Source organism: Myotis brandtii, unplaced genomic scaffold (genome assembly GCF_000412655.1).
Source record: "Myotis brandtii unplaced genomic scaffold, ASM41265v1 scaffold726, whole genome shotgun sequence".
NCBI lineage: Eukaryota > Metazoa > Chordata > Mammalia > Chiroptera > Vespertilionidae > Myotis > Myotis brandtii.
The window spans coordinates 137,768-161,035 of record NW_005370869.1 but is presented as its reverse complement, the minus strand read 5'-3'; the positions used below and the strand labels follow the sequence as shown (position 1 = coordinate 161,035).

Below are 23,268 nucleotides of genomic sequence, written 5' to 3'. Positions count from 1 at the left end.
GAGAGAGAGAGAGAGAGAGAGAGAGAGAGAGAGAGAGACACACACTAGAGGGAAACAAGCTATTTTGCCTTGGACAACTCATGTAAGCTGTGTGGTTCTTCCTGTTCTCCCTTCCCCACTGGTTGTTGGGAAATCAAATGTAAAAGCATCATGTAGGGTGAAGGACTTTGTACATGTAAGCCAGTCTTAGCTTCCTGACTGACAAAGGGGGTTTCAATATTGCAAAGTGCAACTTATTGAATTGTGGACCATAAGGATGAACTTCCACTGTGAGAGGATGGACGCTGATGCTAAATTGCTTGGAATTTAATCCCAGCAACTTAGTTTACTAACGGTCATTTGACATTGGAAATGTTACTTAAACTCTCTGTGTCATGGATTTTCACCTGTAAAATATGAAAAGAGTATTTCTCAATTGATAACCTAGCTGTGAAATAGCAACAAATTAATACATGAAAAATAGTTTGAAGAGCCTGACCTGTACAAAAAACATAAGCTAACACACATTTTTTTTTGTTTACATTTGGAAGATTGCTGAGAACCTCACGCCATTGGAAGTTCCGTGTGCCTGCTATCTAAAAGGCGCATGTGTAAATCTTTTTGCATTTAGTAGATGCTGTGGGCTTGATTTCTTGTTCCTTTCACCACTGAACATCCTGTGAATGGCAGTGTCTCCCACTCACTTAGCTTATTGTCAAGTCCATCATTCTGACTCTGAATCGTGGGTCCTTGCTGGGCTCTGCTAACAGCTTCCATCAGTTTAATGTCATATAGTTTAGACCAGTGATGGCGAGCCTATGACACGCGTGTCAGAGGTGACACGCGAACTCATTTTTTTTGGTTGATTTTTCTTTGTTAAATGGCATTTAAATATATAAAATAAATATCAAAAATATAAATCTTTGTTTTACTATGGTTGCAAATATCAAAAAATTTCTATATGTGACACGGCACCAGAGTTAAGTTAGGGTTTTTCAAAATGCTGACATGCCGAGCTCAAAAGGTTCACCATCACTGTCCTAGGGTCTAGACACATCAATAAAGACTCATCCATGGGGAAATGCTAGGGGAGTTTTGGGAGCTGTGTGGGGTGGAGGATAAGAAGAGATTAGTGGCATAGAATGAAGTTACAGACTTAAAGTAACATCAAACATGGCTCAACTCTGTGGTTTTGCGAGATAAAACCACCATATACAGTTTGGAAACCTTGTTTGGAGATGGGGTACAGTGGTATTTAATGTGTCTCAGTAACCCAGTTCTTGTATACTCTCCGCCTCCACTGGCCCTAGGTGTGTCCAGCTGACTTGTTTTAACCAACAGGACCTCAGGAAATGTAAGTAGAAGCTTGAAAAGTACTTGCACGTTGTGGCTTGCCCTCTTGGAAGTGCTGCCAGGCATATTCATTCACTAAATGTTTACTGAGTACCTAAGCGCTGCCCTAAAACTTGGAGTGAAAGACCACATGGAAAGCAGGACCCCGGTCATCCTACCTGTCCTTGTTGAGCCCTGTTCCCATTAGACATGCCAGCTGAATGCGTCTGCATGAGTGAACCTAGGTGACAGGAACAGACTAACCACCCAGCCAATCCACAGAACTGTGATAAGCTGATATTCCTTTAAGTCACAAAGTTTTGAGGTGGCTTGTTTGTAGCAACAGATGAACAGATATACAGGACTGTTTAAATATACTAAAAAACAATGAACTATAATAGATGGTTCTAGCTCCTTCCTCCGTTCCATTTACATTGAACATATGTTTAAAGTCACCAAAACTTTAAAACTAGAACTCATAAAAGTTTTAGAGCACACTCTCATTACCAGCACATTCTTTTTTGGAACTATTTTTAAAATTATTTCATATCCAAAAGCCTTACTAAAAGGTATGTGCTGGGCAACAGAGAAAGCTCAGTCACTAACCCACAGTCACACATCCATCTCATACGGTGACTGTGATTTAAATTCATACATTTAGAAAATTTTAAATATGTGACACAGACCTCTAAACAATCACATTTATAGATGCTACGAAAGATAAAATTTATAGATGCTAAAACTACCAATGGTATTCTTAATTTTCTACTTGAAAGACAATCATACACAGATAAAGGTGATCTCATTATAGACTGGGTCATGTTCATAAGCAGGTGAGGACACTGTTAAAACTGTTAAAGGGTAGCACAGAGGTATGGCTTGCTCTTTTCTGCCTCTCCCTTCTGTGTAGCTCAAGTGGACCTGCTTAAAAGTTTTTTATTTTCTTTTTTCTTTTGTCTTTTTACTTTTTGTCTAACTCTCTCTTGCAAAATCAGTTGAAATTTCATAAAACCTGATGTCTGGGTTTGAATTTTCAGGGTATGAAGCTAGAAAAGAGCTCTCTTAGGATTCCCACCTTAGCTCATGGAAGTTTAACATTATCAGCTGAGACCCAAGCCCTAATAACAATAACAGCAATACAAATACACACCCACACACACACCCCTCCCCCTTCCACACACACTCTTCCACCACTTGCCTGTGCAAATAATAGTTTGGGATAAGAGCGTGAAAAAGTAGGTATTTTGGTCACTGACAGAATTTGAGTATTCCTGAATCCTAGAGCCAAATACCATCTGATACCACATCACAATAAACTGATCAAGCATATAATCCAATTCCCTCACTTTACAAACGAGATAAATTTATTTTCAAAGGTCATATATTGCTCAGCTCTGGATGAACTTCCCAATCAGCTACTCATTTTGTATTTACCATACTTTACTCATTGATTCAACCCAGTTCCCAATTTGTCAAAATGTTGCCCTATCCCATCTAAATGATTTTACAAGAGCTATCCTGGTATGTCCTTGACGTAATTTTATTCCTCTACTGATCCCATCAGGACTAAATGGAAGGAAATAGAGGATTGCTGGTGCATGAGAAAAAACTTCAAACAGATGTAACGTATATGTCCATGGTAGATTTACCATGAAGTCAGTTAAATGTACGTTTCAGAGTCCTTTACTTGGAAGAGCCCCTTACAAGGTCCGGCTTGTTCTCCTTTGGGACACATGAGGTAGCACCAACACCAGCCTCATGCCTAGGCACTCCTCACCAGCTATCCCTAAAGGTGATACTGGAACTTCCATCAAGGATGCATTATACTTCTACATCTGCCCAAACCCTGCAATACCCTCTTCTCTTGGACCACATGATACGTGTAGACCCAATCTTGCCTGTTAAAAGTATTGAGATGTCCTTACCCCCCTCCCATTGACTCCCCTCTTCCACTCCCGTCCCCTTCCCAGGCCTTCATCGCACTATTGTCTGTGCCCATGGGTTATGCATATAGGCACCTAAGTTCTTTGGTTGATCTCTTCCCACCCATCCCCCTCACCCCTCTGAGAATCCCATTTGTGGCATGCTTCCATAAACTGCTTTGTCAGTTTATTTTGTTCATTAGATTCCACATATAAGTGACGTCATGTGATACTTGTCTTTCTCTGACTGGCTTATCTCACTTAGCATAATGCTATCCAGGTCCCTCCATGCTGTCTCAAAGGGTATGAGATCCTTTTTTACAGCTGCCTAGTATTCCATTGTGTAAATGTACCACCACTTTTGTATCCATTCATCTACTGATGGGCACTTGGCTGTTTCCAGATCTTAGCTATTCTAAATAATGTAGCTATGAATATAGGGATGTATATATTCTTTCTGTGTTTCAGGCTTCTTAGGATATATTCCTAGAAATGGAATCACAGGATCAAATGGCAGTTCCAATTTAATTTTTTGAGGAAATTCCATACAGGCTATACCAGTCTGCATTCCTGCCAGCAGTGTACTAGAGTTCCTTTTTCTCCACATCCTCAACAGCAGCACTTGTCGTTTGCTGACTTATTGATGGTAGCCGTTCTGGCAGGTGTGAGGTGGTACCTCATTGTCGTTTTAATTAGCATCTCTCTGATGATTAGTGTCTTGAGCATTTTTTTCATGTCTCTTGGCCATTTGTATGTCCTCTTTGGAGAGGTGTCTATTTAGGTCTTCTGCCCATTTTTTTAAATTGGATTGTTTGTTTTCATCTTGAGTTGTATGAGTACTTTATATATTTTGAAAATTAACCCCTTATCAAATATACCACTGGCAAGTATGTCCTCCCATACAGTGGGTTCCATTTTCAATTTGATGCTCTTTTCTTTTGCTGTGTAGCAGCTTTTTATTTTGATGTAGTCCTATTTATTTTTTCCATTGTTTTTCTTGCCCTAGTTGTATCAGTGAAAATTTTGCAACATGAGATACCTGGTATTTTTCTGCCTACATTTTCTTCAAGGATTTTTATGGTTTCACAACTTACATTTATATCTTTTATCCATTTTGAGTGTATTCTTATATATGGTGTAAGTTGGTAGTCTAGTTTTGTTTTTTCACATGTGTCTTTCCAACTATTCCAATACCATTATCGAAGAGACTATCGGTACTCCATTGTATGTTCTTGCCTACTTTATCATATATTAATTGAGAATAATGACTTGGGTCAATTTCTGGGTTCTATGTTCTGTTCCATCGATCTATATGCCTGTTCTTGTGCAAATACCAGGCTGTTCTGAATATAGTGGCTTTGTAATATAACTTGATATCTGGTATTGTGATTCCTCCAACTTTGTTCTTCTTTCTCAAGGTTTTTGCGGCTATTTGGGGTCTTGTTTAGTTCCATAAAAATTTTTGGAGAGTGTGTTCTAGATCTGTGAAATATGCTGTTGGTATTTTAGTAGGGATTGCTTTGGGTAGCATGGGCATTTTAATGTTAACTCTACCTATCCAGGAATACAGTTTATATTCTTCCACTTGTTTATGTCTTCCCCTCTTTTTGCAATGTTCTATAGTTTTTTGAGTACAGGTCTTTTATTTCCTTGGTTAAGTTTATTCCTAAGTATCTTAATCTTTTTGTTGCAATAGCAAGTGGGATTGATGTTTTTAGATTCTCTGAGAGTTCATTATTGTTGTATAAAAATAATTTCTGGGTATTAATTATCCTGCTACATTGCCTAAATAATTTGTTTAGTCCAGCAGTTCTTTGGTGGAGTCTTTAGGGTTTTCTATGTACAATATCATGTCGTCTGTGAATAATTGGAGTTTTACTTCCTCCTTTCCAATTTGGATGCCTTTTATTCATTATTCTTATCTGATTGCTGTGGCTAGAACTTGCAGTACTATGTTGAATAAAAGTGGTGAAAGAAGACAAATCTATCTTGCTCCTGTTCTGAGGGGAAATGCTTTTAGTGTTTGCCCATTAAGTATGATGTTGAGTGTAGGTTTGTCATATATGGGCTTTATTATGTTGAGGTATGATCTATCTATTTCCACTTTGCTGAGAGTTTTTATCAAAAATGAGTTAGATGTTGTCAAATGCTTTTTCTGTATCTATTGATATGATCATGTGATTTGTCTTTCAATTTGTTTATGTGATGTATTACATTTATTGGTTTGCGAATGTTGCACCAGCCTTGCATCCCTCCAATAAAATCCACTTGGTCATGGTGTATGATCTTTTTAAATATATTGCTGGCTCTGATTTGCTAATATTTTGTTGAGGATTTTAGCATCAATGTTCATCAGAGATATTGGCCTGTAATTCTCTTTCTTTGTTGTGTCTTTATCTGGTTTTGGAATTAGGATAATGCTGGCCTAGGGAAAAGAGCTTGAAGGTGTTCCTTCCTCTTGGATTTATGGAATAGTTTGAGGAGGATAAGTGTTAGTTCTTCTTTCAATATTTGGTAACACTACCCTGTGAAGCAGTCATGGACAGAGCTTTTGTTCGCTGGTTGTTTTTTTTAATTACTACTTCAATCTCATCAGTTGTTATTGGCCTACTCAGAGTTTCTGATTCTTCCTGATTTAGTTTTGCAATGTTGTATTTTTCTTGGAATGTGTCCATTTCATCCATGTTTTCTAGCTTGATGGCATATTTCATAGTATTTGTTCATAGTATTTGCTTAGAATCCTTTGTATTTCTGTGGTGTCAGCTCTTACTTCACCACTTTCATTTCTGATTTTATTTATTTGGGTCCTCTGTGTTTCTTGATGAGTCTGGCTAAAAGTTCATCAATCTTATTTATCTTTTCAAAGAACCAGCTTTTGGTTTCATTGATCCATATGTCATTTATTTCTGCTCTGATCATTATTTCCTTCCTTCTACTTGCTCTTTCTCTTTTCTTCCTTTCTCTCTGCCTCCTTCTGTCTTTACTCTGGGCTTTTCTTGTTCTCTTTCTAGTTATTCAAGCTGTAGGGTTAGATAGTTTATTAGCAATTTTTCTTATTTATTGAAGTAGGCTTGTAGTGCTATGAACTTCCCTCTCAGGACTGCTTTTGCTGTGATCCATAGGTTTTGGGTTGTTGTGTGTTCACTTTCATTTGTTTCTGGGAAGTTTCTGATTCCTTCCTTGATTTCAATGGTAACCCATTCCTTGTTTAATAACATGCTACTTAGCCTACATGTGTCTGAATGCTTTTTATTGTTGATTTCCAGTTTCAGGCAATTGTGATGAGAAAATGCTTGATATGATTTCTATCTTCTTGAATTTGTAGAGACTTAGTTTGTGTCCTATCATGTGGTCTATCTTTGAAAGTCCCACGTGCACTTGAGCAGAATGTATATTCTGTAGCTTTGGGGTGAAATGATCTGAAAATATCTATTAAATCCATTTGATTTAATGTGTCATTTAGGGTTGCTATTTCCTTACTGATTTGTCTAGAGGATGTATCCAGTGATTTCGGTGAGGTTTCAAGTCCCCTATCATGGTTATATTGCTGTCAATCTCTCCTTTTAATTCCTCCTGAATTTTAAAAATATATATTTGAGTACTCCTAGATTGGGTGCATTTACGTTTATCAGGGTTATATCCTCTTTTTGGATCAACCCCTTCAGTGGCCTTGTGTTGTGTTACGGCCTTCATTTTAAAGTCTATTTTGTCAGATATGAGTATTTTTGTACCCCAGCCTTTTTTTTCATTTCCGTTTACCTGGAAATTCTTTTTCCATCCCCTCACTTTCAAATCTTTTGTTCTGAGGTGGGTCTCTTATAGACAGAATATATATATAGGTCATGTTTCCATATCCATTCAGCTACCCTGGGTCTTTTGATTGGCACATTTAAGCCACTTATATTTAAGGTTATTACTGATACTATTTGCTGCCATTTTATTCTTTATGCCTATGTTCCTCCCTCTCTATTTCTTCTTACAACAGTCCCTGTATGATTTCTTGCAGTGCTGGTTTGATGGTAATAAATTCCTCTAGCCTTTTTTGTCTGTGAAGCTCCTAATTTCACCATCAATTTTGAATGATAGCCGTGCTGGATAGAGTAGTCCTGGATTCAGCCCCTTGCTTTTCATTACTTTGTATAATTCATGCCACTCCCTCTGGGTTGAAGTGCTTTTATTGATAAATCAACTGACAGTCTAATGAGAGCTCCTGTGTAGGTAACTTTCTGTCTCTCTTGAAGCCTTTAAGATTTTTTGTGTTTAACATTTGGCATTTTAATTATGTGTCTTGGCGTGGGTCTTTTTGGGTTCATGTTGATTAGAACTGTGTTTTGTTGTGTGCACTGTGTGTGCACATGCCAGGGAAGTGTTGTCATTATTTCTTGAAACAGGTTCTCTAGTCCTTGCTCAGATTCTTCTTTATCTGATACCCCAATTATGCAGATGTTGTTACACTCCATGTTGTCCCAAAGCTCCTCCTGCTTTTTGATATTTTCCCCCCCAAATGCTACTTTGAATGTGTGTTTTTTACTACCTTCTCTTCTGATTAGCTGATTCTGCCCTCAACTTCTTCTAGTCTACTGCTGAATCCTCCCGGGGTATTATTTATTTCAACTATGTTATTGTTCATTTCCCATTGATTCTTCTTTTTTTATAAACCTTTATTGTTGAAAGTATTATATATGGTCCCGTTTGCCCCCCAGTGACTGCTTCCAGCCTGTCCCAGGCCTTCATCACCTGTGTCCATGGGTTATGCATATATGCATACAAGTTCTTTGGCTGATCTCTTCCCACTCATTCTCCCCTACCCATTGATTCGTATTGTTTCAACTTCATTTTAAAAAATATGTTTTTCAAAATTGATTTTAAAGAGAGAGAGGAGAGGAACAGAAAGATAGAAACATCAATGAGAGAGAAACATTGATAGGCTTCTTCCCTCATGCCCCCCACTGGTATTTGAGCTTGCAACCCAGGCATGCGCCGTGACCAGGAATTGAACCGGTGTTTCCCAGGTCGACGCTCAACCTCTTTTGTCATGTTGGTATAGCTCTCATTAAGTTACTTACAATTCTCATTAAGTTGTTTGTAGTTCTAAGTTGCTTGAGCACCCTCATAACCATTACTTTGAATTCTTTTTCTGACAAACTACTTGCTCTCCATTTCATTTAGTTCCTTTTCTGGTGATTCCTCTGCTTCTTTCCTTTGGGGGTTGTTTCTTTGTCTCTTCATTTTAGCAGTCTGGTAATCTGGTGCACCCGGCGAGGCAGACAAGGGTAGCAGGGGCAGGTACATGCGTCCAGAGGTGACTGGCCATGCTGGGTTGCAGCAGTGGGTCCAATATGGTGGTTCCAGGTTAGACACACAGGATTGCTGTGGCAGGTCTGTGTGTATGGGGGTGTCAGGTCACATCTACCAGGCGGTGTCAGATGGTTAGAGCAGCAGGTCCCTGTGTCCAGGTGGGCCACGTGTCAAGATAGCAGGGAGGACTGAGCACTGTTCTCTGGTGGAAGGGGTGAGATAGGCTGGGCGCTGTTCCACTGGTGGCAGGGCTGGGGCAATATGGCAGAGTGGGCTGATCGCTCTGTTCATGGACAAGTCAGGGAAGGTTGGGTCCTCCACTGTGGAGGAGGTGGGGCGGCCAGGAGTCCCCACAATGGATGGGGCAGGGTGGGCCGGGCGCCCCCCACCTCCACCACCAATATGGTAGGCCCCACGCACTGCTTATCAATGTAGCCAGCTGGTCCTCAGGCACACCAAGTTGCTATGTCTGGTATGTATGTCCGGTGCTTAGGGTCCCAGCAGTGGGGCCATGTGCATCTGTCTGTAGTATAGGGGCACTGGCGCAGAACCATTCCCTGCAGCCCCCTTGTGGAATACCCTCCTGCTCCTTCAAATTGAGCACTCTCCCAGGCCCAGCAGCACATAGCAGTTGGCAGCTCCTCTGACAGAAGTGCCTGAACCACTCCCCGGAACTCCCACTCCACATAGATGCCCACCCACACCACACCCACCCACACTGCCCCTCACATACATTCATCCACTCACACTCTCACCCTAACTCAGGTCCTGCCTGTCGCCATGTAGGTCTCCTCTGTCTCATTTAATTTTGAAGATACATGGGACAGTCTTTCTCTAACTCATTATCCTCTCAAATCCTGACCTTCGCCCTAGCTGGTTTGGCTCAGTGGATAGAGCATCAGCCTGCGGAATGAAGGGTCCCAGGTTTGATTCCAGTCAAGGGCACATGCCTGGGTTGCAGGCTCAATCCCCAGTAGTGGGCATGCAGGAGGCAGCCAATCAATGATTCTCTCCCATCATTGATGTTTCTATCTCTCTCTCCCTCTCCCTTCCTCTCTGAAAAAAGAAAAAAAAAAAAAGATCCTGTCCTTCTATTTCAGTTCCATCCTCCCTCTCTCTCACCCTCCTTTTACCTGGCTAACCTTGCTCACCTTTCAAATCTCGGTTTTCATCTATAGCAGTGGTTCTCAACCTTCCTAATGCCGCGACCCTTTAATACAGTTCCTCATGTTGTGGTGACCCCCAACCATAAAATTATTTTCGTTGCTACTTCATAACTGTAATTTTGCTACTGTTATGAATTGTAATGTAAATATCTGATATGCAGGATGTATTTTCATTGTTACAAATTGAACATAATTAAAGCATAGTGATTAATCACAAAAACAATATGTAATAATGTATGTGTTTTCCGATGGCCTTAGGCGACCCGACCCCCGTGAAAGGGTCGTTCCACCCCCAAAGGCAATGGTTCTCAACCTTCCACATGCCTCGACCCTTTAATACAGTTCCTCATGTTGTGGTGACCCCCAATTTCATTGTTACAAATTGAACATAATTAAAGCATAGTGATTAATCACAAAAACAATATGTAATTATATATGTGTTTTCCGATGGCCTTAGGCGACCCGACCCCTGTGAAAGGGTCATTCGACCCCCAAAGGGGTCCTGACCCACAGGTTGAGAAGCGCTGATCTATAGGATCCCTTAGCTGACCTCCCCCCCCCCCCCCCCCAAAGTGTTAACACTCAACCTGTTATATCCTACTAATTATGATGATAAGCAACATGAGTTTGCCTAACAAGACACTCTGGTCAGCTTCAGTCATCCAAATCATAGGAAAGAAGCAGCAGTTCCTCTCTTCAATAAGCCTTACTTACTAAGGAAATTATCTTCAAAAAAGTCAGTGGATTAGTCAGGTAACTAGGTTCTCTCAAACTACACAAATGGTTGGGTTATACTTTTATGAACAGGAATTGCTAAAGAATAAGATGAAATACATAATCACAAAGTCAACAAGAAGCAAACCTGCTGAGAAATTTAAAATTCATTTAGAAAAAACAAAAAGCTTGGCACAGGAAAATGTATGATCTCTGATATAGCTAGTAAGTACATGGTTTTCCCCACTAGGCCTCATAATACCAATAACAACTCTCCTGATAGAAAGCAGAATTGAGTGCTTTCTCAAAAGCACAACTGCCACAAGTTCTCTGTAGTTGAGCCCACATGATCAGAAAATATAGGCAAGCATTACTCAAACAATCTTGCCTATGCAGAATAGTAATAAATTTATAAAATACTGCGGTATAAATTTCTGATAATTAGCAGGGGTGAGAAATGTTACATAATCAAACTGTTCACATAGGTGACCTAGTTTATCATATGTGAATTGAAATAAGTTCAATAATGTGTTTATTTAACTAAACTTGGGTAAAAAGGTAACACATTTTTAAAAGACTTCTATTAAAATATTTTAAATCTTACATTTATTAATTCAAATTTTTAGAACCTGAAAATTATCCAAAATTACTCAGGCAAGTGAAATTTCCTAGATTAAGAAAAATACCCACTCAATTAAAACATACTTCACACTTTAGCTATATAATACTATACAGCTGCAAAAAAAAAAAATAATAATAAAGAGGCTCTTTAAGTAATGACAAGATACTTTACAGAAGAAAAAAGCTAGATGTAAAATGAAGGGAATAGTATGCTTACATTTAGGCACAAAAGCAGTAACAAGAATAAGTAATTTGCACTTGCCTAAGTATAAATAAAACTGTTTAAAAAGGGACACAGGAAACTAGAAACAGTTGCTAGCTGTTAGGGGTTCTGTGTGTGTGCTTTGTCAGGGAAGGAAAAAGTAGGCAAAGGTATGGACAAGATGGAAGAGAAACTTTTCAATTGCTTTACATATTTTTTGATTTTCAACCAGGTGAATATTTTAGCTTTTCAAATGACTGGATATTGATTTGAAACACACACACACACACGAAAAATACCAATTCAAGTCACACTATGGTACAAGTCTGGGAGGAAAAAATAAAACAAAAAGAAACATCTTTCTTATCTAGAAATTGTAACCCAAGAAGAATTTCTAGTAACTTGTAAGTTTCCCTTTAAAAATTAAAAGTGAACATTGCTGAAAATAGAATAGCCTAGTGCCTAAAAGCATAAAGTAAGAAAAAAGCAAACTTTGGCAATGATAGCTTATGTCTGTAATGAAGGTCAAAGTCTATTATTTCTTTCACAAACTGTCCTTTTAAGTCTTCTGAACTTTTAAACATGATTAATCAAGATAAGTTTAAAATTCAATTGGCTCTGTCTTCCATACTTGTTATTTTATATGTAGCAACTCATATTATTCACGTTTTTAAAGAAACTCACAGGGATATGTGTGTGTGTGTGTGTGGATATATATATATATGAATGACACATTTAAAGTGTTTGACTTTTATATGTACAATCAAGGTGGGGGAAAGGACATGCAAAGATAAGGTTAATCCGAGAGTAAATAAGTTTAAATTCAATGTACAACCTAACTAAGGACATTAAGTACAACATTTGAGACTCTACCATACATTATGCATAAGAATTAGGCGCAAAAGAAAAAAAAGAAAAAGAAAAAAGAAGAGGAAGAAGAAGAAGAAGAAAAGAAAAGAAAAAGAAGGGGGGCAGCAGAACGTTTCTGAAGTTGTTTTTAATACTGGCACTTTATTCACAATTGCAGATTTAAAATTGTAGTGTAAAACATTAATAATTACCTAGTCAATAATTTGAAAAATTATTCATCGGGTTTTATGTATTTCCTCAGAAAGCTCAATGTTGCTAGTTTCAAAAGGCAACTTTTATTCAAAATGCATGAGCATTTCTAGCTCTGGTTTTTATCACTGAAATGAATACCCATAACTAGATGTTTGATTGCAATCTCCACAAAGGAGTAGGAAGCTAGCTAATAAAATAAAAGGTAGATCATGTGTTGTTGTTTTTTTCTTTTAAAAGATCTTTACCATCAATAAATCATGAACTTGGGGGTGGAGAGGGAATGTGAGGATTTTATATAATAACAGTAACTCCATAAAATTATACTACGTAAAGACAAAAACGAGCCAATGATGTTGTCTATACTAGTAAATGGAAAGGGTGACTCTTAGATCCCATGTATACATTTAATAACTTGAATGTTCTATATGTTTAATGTGTAAATTATTTGGCAACTAATTCCCTTTAAGCAGACCTTTTACAGTGTTAGTGTATCTATTTTGTCCTCTATAAATTCTTCTTACCAATTATCTTTTAATAGATTCATGCTTAAAAACATAATAATGTAAACAATAATATAAACAGAGCTACTTTAAAATGGAGCTGGAGCTGCTATTCTAGCGGAACCGCCTTGCATGTCTTATGCCCCAAATCTTTGGAATGTTAAAACAGGGTGAGATAACCTCTAGAATTTGCCTAAAGCAACACTGTATACCAAACTAGTTGGAAAGATAACAAGAAAGCAGTTATACTACTGAATTGAAATTAAAAACACTGTTTAGAATTAACATCACTATGTTTTGTTATCTACACCAATAGAAATGCCTTCCTTCTACTGATATAATTGTTATCCTTCCCTTTCTCATAAATACCCATTACCTTTGTTTCCTAATCAGAACACTATTCGGACTTCTGTCTGAATCAGTGCTTTCCAGATTAACTATTCTTATTGATCGATCTCAAATAAATGTTTGTTGCCTCTCACTTTTTATTTATAAGTCAACATAGGTTCCTATATGTTAAGAATAAGGTCCAAACTCTTTGGCAAGGATTCAAGCTCTTTCTTAACCTATGGTAATCTGCAGATGCCAAAACATACCATACTCTTCATCTTAGCTTCATCACACCCGGATATGAATCATCCTATTGTCCAGTATATCCATGCTGTATACACTAACCACCCATTAGTCACTAAATGGCTATCTTGGTTATCAGATCAACTGTCACAATATCCCAGTGCTTGTATTCAAGTAACCCTTATTTTACTTAGTAATACCCCCAAATTCAAGAGTAGTGATGCTGTCCATCCCTGGAGATTGGTAAATCCATAGGTATCCATTGAAAATGATATACTCACTGACATGAAACACTGTCAATAAAAAATTCATGTCTGTGCTCATGAGGTGTGTTTGCTGAGAGTAAGCACATATGTACATTACTCAAGAATTCGTGCAAAAAGAATTTACGCAAATAAACCCAGGAGGATATAGACAAAAATGTTAATTAGTTATTCCTTTGTGACAGGATTTATAGATGATTTGCACTTCTGTCATATTACTTTGAAAACTGCCAAACTTGCACTGTACAATAGAAATACAATGTGAATCATATAAGCAATTTCAAAATTTCCAATAGCCAATACATAAATTAAAAGTAGATGCATTTGGTGATTATGGCTTATGGGTAAGTGAAATGAATAACAGCAATGTTATAAGGGGAAGCAATGCGCATTCTCTGTTATAAGGTACTGCTACTGCCCTGGCTGGGTAGCTCAGTTGGTTAGAGAGTTGTCCCGATATGCCAAGGTTCAATCCCGGTCAGAGCACATACAAGACTCAATCAGTGAATGCATAAATAAAGTGAAATTAAATTTTACTAAACATTTCAGCAAATATACTATGCTGAAACAACAAACTGATGTTTCTCTTTCTCTCTCAAATCAATAAATAAAAATTAAAAATAAAAACAAGGTACTGCTACCACCCATTTAAAATTGGACACAGATTGATTGTAAGTGTACACTACAAACGATGGCAAAATTTTTTTTAAAAAAGTATAAATTGGACTCCACCAAGATGGCGGCATAGGTAAACACCGGAGACTGCTGCCGCAAACAACCACTTCAAAAATACAACTAAAAGACGGAACATCACCCACCCAGAACCACAGGAAGGCTGGCTGAGGAGAGACTCTTCAACTAGAAGGAAAAATAACAGCACACCGAGGCTCAGAGGAGGCGCAGTGTGGAAAAAACTCAGGTGCGGAGGTGCGCGCGCAAAGCGGGCTGGTGGCTGAGAGCGCGGTTGTCGTTTTCGGTCAGGGGGGAGTCTCAGACTCTGAGCTCCAGATACGGGCGAATCGCTGGGGACTCGGACCCAAACGGGAGAAGCGGGAGTGTCTGGCATCAGTTGGAAGGCAGCTTTCCCTCCGAGGTTTGCAGCGGTTCCGGGGGTTCTGAGAAGCAGAGCCTCTGGGAACAGGACTGAGGGCACCATAACGGCTCCCTCCGCCCGCCCTGTTGAGCCCGCCCCGCCCAAGCCCTGCGCAGAGCCATTTGCCAGATCGCCGCAGGCAAAGGCTAGATTAGCACCTCCCCAGAGGACAGAAGTTTTCCGCGGCAGACACAGCTGATTCACACAGCCAGTCGGCCTGGTGGTCAAATCCCTCTAGTATTAACTACAACAATCAAGGCTCAACTAGAACAAGACTGCGCACAAAGACCACTAGGGGGTGCACCAAGAAAGCATAAAAAATGCGGAGACAAAAAAACATGACAGAAATGGAGGATATAGAGCTAAAAATCGCAATTTTGAGGGCTTGCAAAAATGTGCTAGAAGCTGTCAATAAACTTGAGGAGAGAGTCACGAAAACTAATGAGACCCTCGATGCTATGATAAAGAACCAACTAGAAATTAAGCATACACGGACTGAAATAAAGAATATTATACAGACACCCAATAGCAGACCAGAGGAGCGCAAGAATCAAGTCAAAGATTTGAAATGCGAAGAAGCAAAAAACACCCAACCGGAAAAGCAAAATGAAAAAAGAATCCGAAAATACGAAGATAGTGTAAGGAGCCTCTGGGACAGCTTCAAGCGTACCAACATCAGAATAATAGGGGTGCCAGAAGATGAGAGACAGCAAGATATTGAAAACCTATTTGAAGAAATAATGGCAGAAAACTTCCCCCACCTGGTGAAAGAAATGGACTTACAGGTCCAAGAAGCGCAGAGAACCCCAAACAAAAGGAATCCAAAGAGGACCACACCAAGACACATCATAATTAAAATGCCAAGAGCAAAAGACAAAGAGAGAATCTTAAAAGCAGCAAGAGAAAGAGACTCAATTACCTACAAGGGAATACCCATACGACTGTCAGCTGATTTCTCAACAGAAACTTTGCAGGCCAGAAGGGAATGGCAAGAAATATTCAAAGTGATGAATACCAAGAACCTACAACCAAGATTACTTTATCCAGCAAAGCTATCATTCAGAATTGAAGGTCAGATAAAGAGCTTCACAGATAAGGAAAAGCTAAAGGAGTTCATCACCACTAAACCAGTATTGGGGGGGGGGGGGGGGAGAGGAACAAATGTAATCTGAACAATAAAGATTTAAAAAAAAAAAGTATAAATTACTTCTTAGAGAAAAAAATGAAATCATATAAAATGTTCAATTAAAACCAAACAAAGCAGAATAAGAGTGGAAAAAACAAAGGCCATAAATAAAAAAGTTAACAAAATGTAATCTGAACAATAAAGATTTAAAAAAAAAAAGTATAAATTACTTCTTAGGAAAGAAAATGAAATCATATAAAATGTTCAATTAAAACCAAACAAAGCAGAATAAGAGTGGAAAAAACAAAGGCCATAAATAAAAAAACAGTTAACAAATATAGTCAATATTAATGTAATTAATCAATAATCACTTTAAATGTAAATGGTCTAAAAACACCAAATAAAAGATAGATTGACAGAGTGGATTAAAGGAAACAACCAACTATATGTTGCCTACAAGATACCTATATTTATTATAAGGACATATAAATTAAAAGTAAAGGGCACTAGCCGGTTTGGCTCAATGGAAAGAGCAACCGCCTGTGGACTGAAGGGTCCCATGTTTGATTCCAATCAAAGGCACATACATGCCCGGGTTGTGAGCTGACCCCCAGTAGGGGGTGTGCAGGAGGCAGCCAATCAATGATTCTCTCTCATCATTGATGTTTCTATCTCTCTCTCCCTCTCCTTTCCTCTGTGAAATTAATAAAGATATATTTCAAAAAATAAATAAAACAAATTAATTAATTAAAAGCAAAGGGATAAAAGAAAATATACTATGCTGACAATAACTGAAAAAAGCTGGAGTAGCTATATTAATTGTGGGCAAAACATGCTTCAGAGCAAGGAAAATTATCTGGAATAAAAAGGGGCATTGCATAATGATAAAGGGGTCAATTATCCAAGAACACATAATCCTTCATGTGTATGCATTTAACAACAGAGCATCAAAATACTTGAGACAAAAGCTGAAAGAATCACATGGAAAAACAAATTAACTGATTATTTTAACTGGACATTTCCATACCCCTCTATCAATAATTGACATATCCAGTAGGCAGAAAACCAGTAAGGGCAGAGTTGAACTCAACACCATCCAACCATCAATCAGCTGGAACTAGTTCCCATTTATAGACGACTTCATCCAACAACACATTCTTCTCAAGCTCACATGGAATAATCACCAAGAGAGACCACATTCTGGGCAGCAAAAGCAATGCTTAGAGGGAAATTTATAGCATTGAATGCATATCTAAGAAAACAACAAAAAAAGGATCTAAAATCAATAAACTAAGCATCTACTTTAGGAAACTAGAAAAAGAGCAAATTAAATCCAAAATAAGCAGAAAAAAATTACAGCAGAAATCAATGTAATAAAAAACAGGAAATCAAAGGGAGATACGAAAAGACCAATAAAATTGATAAATTTCTAGACAGGGTAAGGTAACCAAGATAAAAAGAGGGAAGACAAAAATAACAAAAATGAAAGAGGACCTATGTGCCCAAATGTAGATGTTATGAACCAATTATTTGAAGGACACAATCTACCAAAATTCCCACAAGGAAAACTAGCTAATCAGAATAAACCTCTAGTAAAGAAATTCAATCTATAATGAATAACCTTCCAAAACAGAAAACACTAGGCCCAGGTTTCACTGACGAATTTCACTAAACATTTAAGGAAGAAATTATACAAATTCCCTACAATCTCTTCCAGAAGACAGAAGCAGACGGAACACTCCATAACTATTCTTTGAGGCCAGTTACCCTAATACCAAAACCAGACAAAGCTATAACAACAACAAAATTACAGATGAATACATCTCATGAACATAGATGAAAATATTCTCAGTAAGTTGAAACCAACAATACATAAGAAGAATTATGTTCCATGATCAAGTTGGATTTATTCCAGATATGCAGCATTTGATTCAACATTCAAAAATCAACTAAAGTGCCCTAGCCGATTTGGCTCAGTTGGATGGACAGAGTGTTGGGCCATGGACTGAAGGATTGCAGGTTTGTACCTTGGTTGCAGGCTGGATCCCTGGCTTCAGTCAGAGTGTTGCAGGAGGCAACCAATCAATGTGTCTCTCTCACATTGATGTTTCTTTCTCTACTCCCCCGTCCACTTTCTCTAAAAAAAAATCAATGGAAAAACATCCTATAGTGAGGATTAACAATAACAAAAATTTACAAAAATTTTTAAAAATCAACTAAAGTAATCCATCACATTAAGAAGCTACAGAAGAAAAACCAAATGATCACATGAATAGATGCTGAAAAGCATTTGATATAATCCCACACCCGTGATAAAAACTCTCAGCAAACTAAGAATAGAGGTGAACTTCCTCAACTTGATAAAGGACATCTATAAGACCTAAACTAACATCATACATACTACTAACAAACTATATGCTTCCTGACTCAGTATGAAGTACAAAGCAAGGAACAAAGTCCCCTTTCACCACTCCTCTTCAACTCTGTACTGGAAGCCTTACCTAATGCAAGGAGAAATGGAAATAAAAATACACATTGGAAAGGGAGAAACAAACTGTCTTTGCTTGCACATGGCGTGATTATCTATAAAGAAAATCCCACAGAATTAAAAAAACAACAAAACTCCTGGGATAAATAACCAAGTATAGCAAAGTTGTAGGCTACAAGGATAATATACAAAAGTCAACTGCTTTCCTATATAGCAGTGAACTGGGATTTATAATTTAAAAACAAATGCCAATTACATTAGCACACACAGAAAAGAAAAATAAGTATAAATCTAACAAAATATATATTATAGCTTTATATTTACAAAATTCTGATGAAATAAATAAAAGGAAATGTAAATAAAAAAGAGGTATTTTACATTCATGGATCGGAAAACAAAATATTGTTAAGATGTTAGTTTTTCCCAACTATATCTATAGATTCAAGGGAATCCCAAAGTTATTTTGTGGGTATCAACAAACTGATTCCAACGTTTATATGGGAGAAATATATAAAATAAAATAAAGAAAAAAATGTTTATGTGGAAAGGCAAAAGACCCAGACTAGGCAACACAACACTGAAGAAAAAGAACAATGTCAGAGACTGACACTATCTGACTTCAAGATTTACTATAAAGTTATAGTAATCAAGGTAGTGTAATTTTGGAGAGAAGAAACAGATCAGTGGAAGAGAATAGAGCCCAGAAGTAAACCAACATATTCAACAGATCTTTGACAAAGGATCAATGACAATCCAATGGAGAAAGGATATCTTTTTGAAAAATGGTGAAAAACTACATATCCGTATGCAAAAAACAAACCCCAATCTAGACACTGATCTTAACACCTTTCATAAAAATTAATGCAAAATTGGTCACAGATCTAAATGTCAAATGCAAAGCTATAAAATTTCCAAAATATAACAGTAGAAAATGTAGGTGACCTTGGGATTCACTTTTTAGAAATACCAACAAAAAAACCTGCACAATCTATGAAAGAAAGAAATTGATAATTTGGATTTCATTAAAATTAAAAATATCTATTCTACAAAAAAACACTGATAAAAGAATGAAAAGCCACATACAGGGAGAAAATATATGAAAAAACACACATCTAATGGTGAATGTGTTTAGACAAAGAACTCTTAAAACTCAACAATAAGAAACAAACAACCCAACTAAAAGTTGGGCAAAAATGATTATAGCACTAATCAAAAGAAAGCTTCAGTGGCTATATTAATATCAAAGTTGATTTCAGAACAAAGTATGGGGGTCATTTCATGATGGTTAATTCTTTGAGAGGACATAACTATGAAAGTTTATGCATCTAAAATATATGAAGCAAAACTATAGAATTCCAAGGAGAAACAAGTTTATCTAGTGGAAGAATTCAGTACTCCTTTCTCAACAATTGATAGAGCAAATAGAAAATATACTAACTTGATATAATTAACATTTGCTCAATACTCCACCCAACAAGACTGGAATGCATATTTTTAAGTGTATGAAGAACACCAATTTAGACGACATTTTGGGCTATAAAACACTGCTCAATAAAAAGGATTCATATATGTTTAGTCTCCCAAAAAAATGGAATTAGGTTAGAAATTGATAATAGAAAGACATCTGGAAAAAATCCATAAATCTCTGGAAACTAAAATGCATACATCTAAAAGAACCAGTGGGTCAAAGAAATGAAAAGGAAAATCAGAAAGCAACTTAAAAAATGAAAATGAAAATACAACATATCCAATATGTGAGACGCCACGAAAGCATATTTAGGAGGATATGGATAGCACTAAATATCTGTATTAGAAGATGAAAAAAGGTCTCAAATCACCTTAGTAGTTACTACCTTAAGAAAAACTAGAAGTAAATTAAACCCAAACTAACCAGAAGTAAATAATAAAGATCAGAGTAGAAGCCAGTAAAATATTAGTAGAAAACAAGAAAAATAATAGAAATCAATTAAATGAAAATCTATTATTTAATCCTCACCCAAGGGTGTGTTTATTGATTTTATTTATTTTTATTTTTTAAAATATATTTTTATTGATTTCAGAGAGGAAGGGAGAGGGAGAGAGATAGAAACATTAATGAGAATCACTGATCTGCTGCCTCCTGCACGCCCCCTATTGGGGATCGAGCCTGCAACCCGGCCATGTGCCCTGACCATTCAAGTACCAGGTGGTCAACCACTGAGCCACACCAGCTGAGCTGTTTATTGATTTTAGAGAGAGAGGAAGGGAGGGGGAAGAGATAGAGAAACATCGATCGGTTGCTTCCCATATGCACCCCAACTGGGGATAGAACCTGCAACCTAGGTATGTGCCCTGACCGGGAATCAAACCAGCAACCTTTTGGTGTGCAGGATGACCCTCCAACCAACTAAGTCACCTGTCCAGGACTAAACTAAAACCATTAAAAAAATAAAATTAATAAACATCTAGCCAAAATGACCAGGGGAGAAAAAACCTTACACGCCTGGGATTTACTTAAAAATAATTCAGGTGTGTGTGTGGGGGGGGGGGGGGGGGGGGGGTCAGAGTGGGGAAGGTGAGTAGGAATATAAAGCAAACAAGATTAGCTATGAGATGATAATACTATCTTACTTTGCATGTGCTTAAGTTTCCATAATAAAAATTTTTTTTTTAAACTTGAGGTAGATCTAAATGTACCTCATATAAACTGCCCAGAATATGACCCCTTTTAGGTAAAATGCAGACAGATGTAAATATAAAATATACACATCCTATGCATATAAAAAGGGGAAGAGTCACATCAAACAATTAAGAGCTTTCTATGGAGCCTAATTGTATTGAGAAATGAGAGTTAAAGGATGATTTTAACCTTTAACTCTGTACAGTACATTGTGTGCGTGTGTGCACACTTTAAACAATGAGTATAATTGGCTGTTACTTTTGTACTCAAAAAATATTATGCATAAGCACATAAAAATAGCCAGAAAATACTGAAAAGGAGAGTAATGAAGGACTTAATGCTAATCAAATAATATCATTATAAAGCTACACGAATTTAAAACTCTTGTGTACTGACAAATAAATAAAATAAATAGAAGAGAAAGCAGAAGTGGATCTAAACAATCTGGTAATTTATTAAGTAAATTATAAAGGTAGCATTTCAAATAGGTGGGAGAAAATAAGTGGTACTGGAATAACTAGCCATTTGTAAAAATATAAAGCTGGATTTCTACTATACTCATTTTCCAAAGTCACTTCCAAAAATATCAAAGATAATATGTTCAAAATAAAACCATAAAAGTACTAGGAAAATGTGAGTAAATATTTTTGCAATTCTGAGCTAGGACAGTATTAAATAAAAACCTGATACAGAAAAATTTAAAACCAATACAGTGACCAAAAACACCAAAAATAGTTCTATCAAAGATAAACAAAACGACTGCCAAAAATATTGTAATTTTTAATTTAATTACTATCCCTAAAGAGTTCTTCCAGTTACTATGAAAAAACCAGGTAGAAAAATAGTCTAAAGACAACAAAAGCAATTCACGTAAGAAATATAAATGACCAACAGACATGTAAAGATAATTAACTACAAATGGAACAATGAGACTTTTTTGGCCAGTGCAACTGTCAAAAGCAAAAAAAATTTAAATCCTAGTGTTGATGAGAATATATAGAGTTTGGTAACAACTATTTGAGAAGACAATCCAGCCATATCTATTAGTATTTCTAATGCCCTCTAACTTCATTTCTTAGAATTTATTCTATAGAAATACTTGGAAAGGATGCATAAAAATATGTATTTGAATGTTCATTATAGCATTGTTTCTAAAGGCAAAAACTTGGAAAGTAAACATACCCATTGTTGAGCTAAATTGTGTCTCCCTAAAAGATATGTGGAAGTCATAACCCCTGTATCTGTGAATGTGACTTTATTTGGAAAGAGGGTCTTTGTAGATACAACCAAGTTAACACTGCAGACCAGCAGTTTTATTGCTAGCTTTACCCAGTGGCCAGATACGTTTCTATTGAATGAGTACAAAAAACATTTTTACATAAATGTTAAAGGCACACCTTAAAATTAAATACCCACTGCATTTTGAAGTTATTTATTACATGTTCTTACAAGCTAATATCTTTTTAAAGTATGATACTTGGTAAAACACTGTGTAATATGAAAACATGTGAATTCTCGTGATCCGTCCGCAATGTGTTAAGATGAGGTCATCAGGAATGCCACTAATCCAATGACTGGTGTCCTATAAGAGAAGACAGAGACAGACAAGTAGCGAACACCATGTGATTATATAGGCAGAGATCAGAGTCATGAATCTATAAGCCAAGGAACATCAAGGACTGCCAGCAAATGCCAGAAGCTAAGAGAGAGAAGCATGGATGGGACAGATTCTCAGTGTCTTTAGAAGGAACCAACCCTGTGACACCTTAATTACGAAGTTCTAGCCTCCAGAAGTATGAAAATAAATTTGTGTTTTAAGTCACCCAGTTTATGGTACTTGGCTATGGCAACCCTAGAGGTTAAGAAGGTACAAGAAATGCATAAAATACAGGATGAAGTAATAAAAAGTCTGTGACAGATATAAATGGAAGTGAAAATATATGAAAGTTAAATTAATATGTGAAAAAGTTTAAATTACAGAATATGTATAACACCATTTTCTGATAAATTAAAGAGCACATCTTTTTTCCCTTTCAACTCCTCGTTGAAATCTATCCTTCTCAAATGCTGGCCAAGTCAAAAACGAGCCAGACTGCCTCCCTCTGTAATCTTGACCTGCACTGACACCATCACAGATCTAATTCCACTTACAAGACCTCAATAACAACACTCTGCAAAGAATTCCAAAGCGCTAGTCCTGCAATTCTTACTAATCTAGCCATTTCCACTAGGAGGTTCTGTTGTCATCTGAATTCACAAAGCTAATTTTC

At 37.1% G+C, this 23,268-nt stretch overlaps 1 protein-coding gene across 1 annotated transcript in view; it reads right to left on the bottom strand.

Annotated features, from left to right (window-relative positions):
• The window catches only part of WASL (Wiskott-Aldrich syndrome-like), a 76,148-nt gene extending 62,729 nt beyond the window's left edge, over nucleotides 1-13,419 (bottom strand). Inside the window, exon 1 of the mRNA XM_014530152.1 lies at nucleotides 13,393-13,419. Coding sequence (XP_014385638.1) covers nucleotides 13,393-13,404 — 12 coding nt within the window. The 5' untranslated portion in view covers nucleotides 13,405-13,419. The remainder of the gene's footprint in view (nucleotides 1-13,392) is intronic.
• Between the last annotated feature and the right edge of the window lie 9,849 nt (nucleotides 13,420-23,268).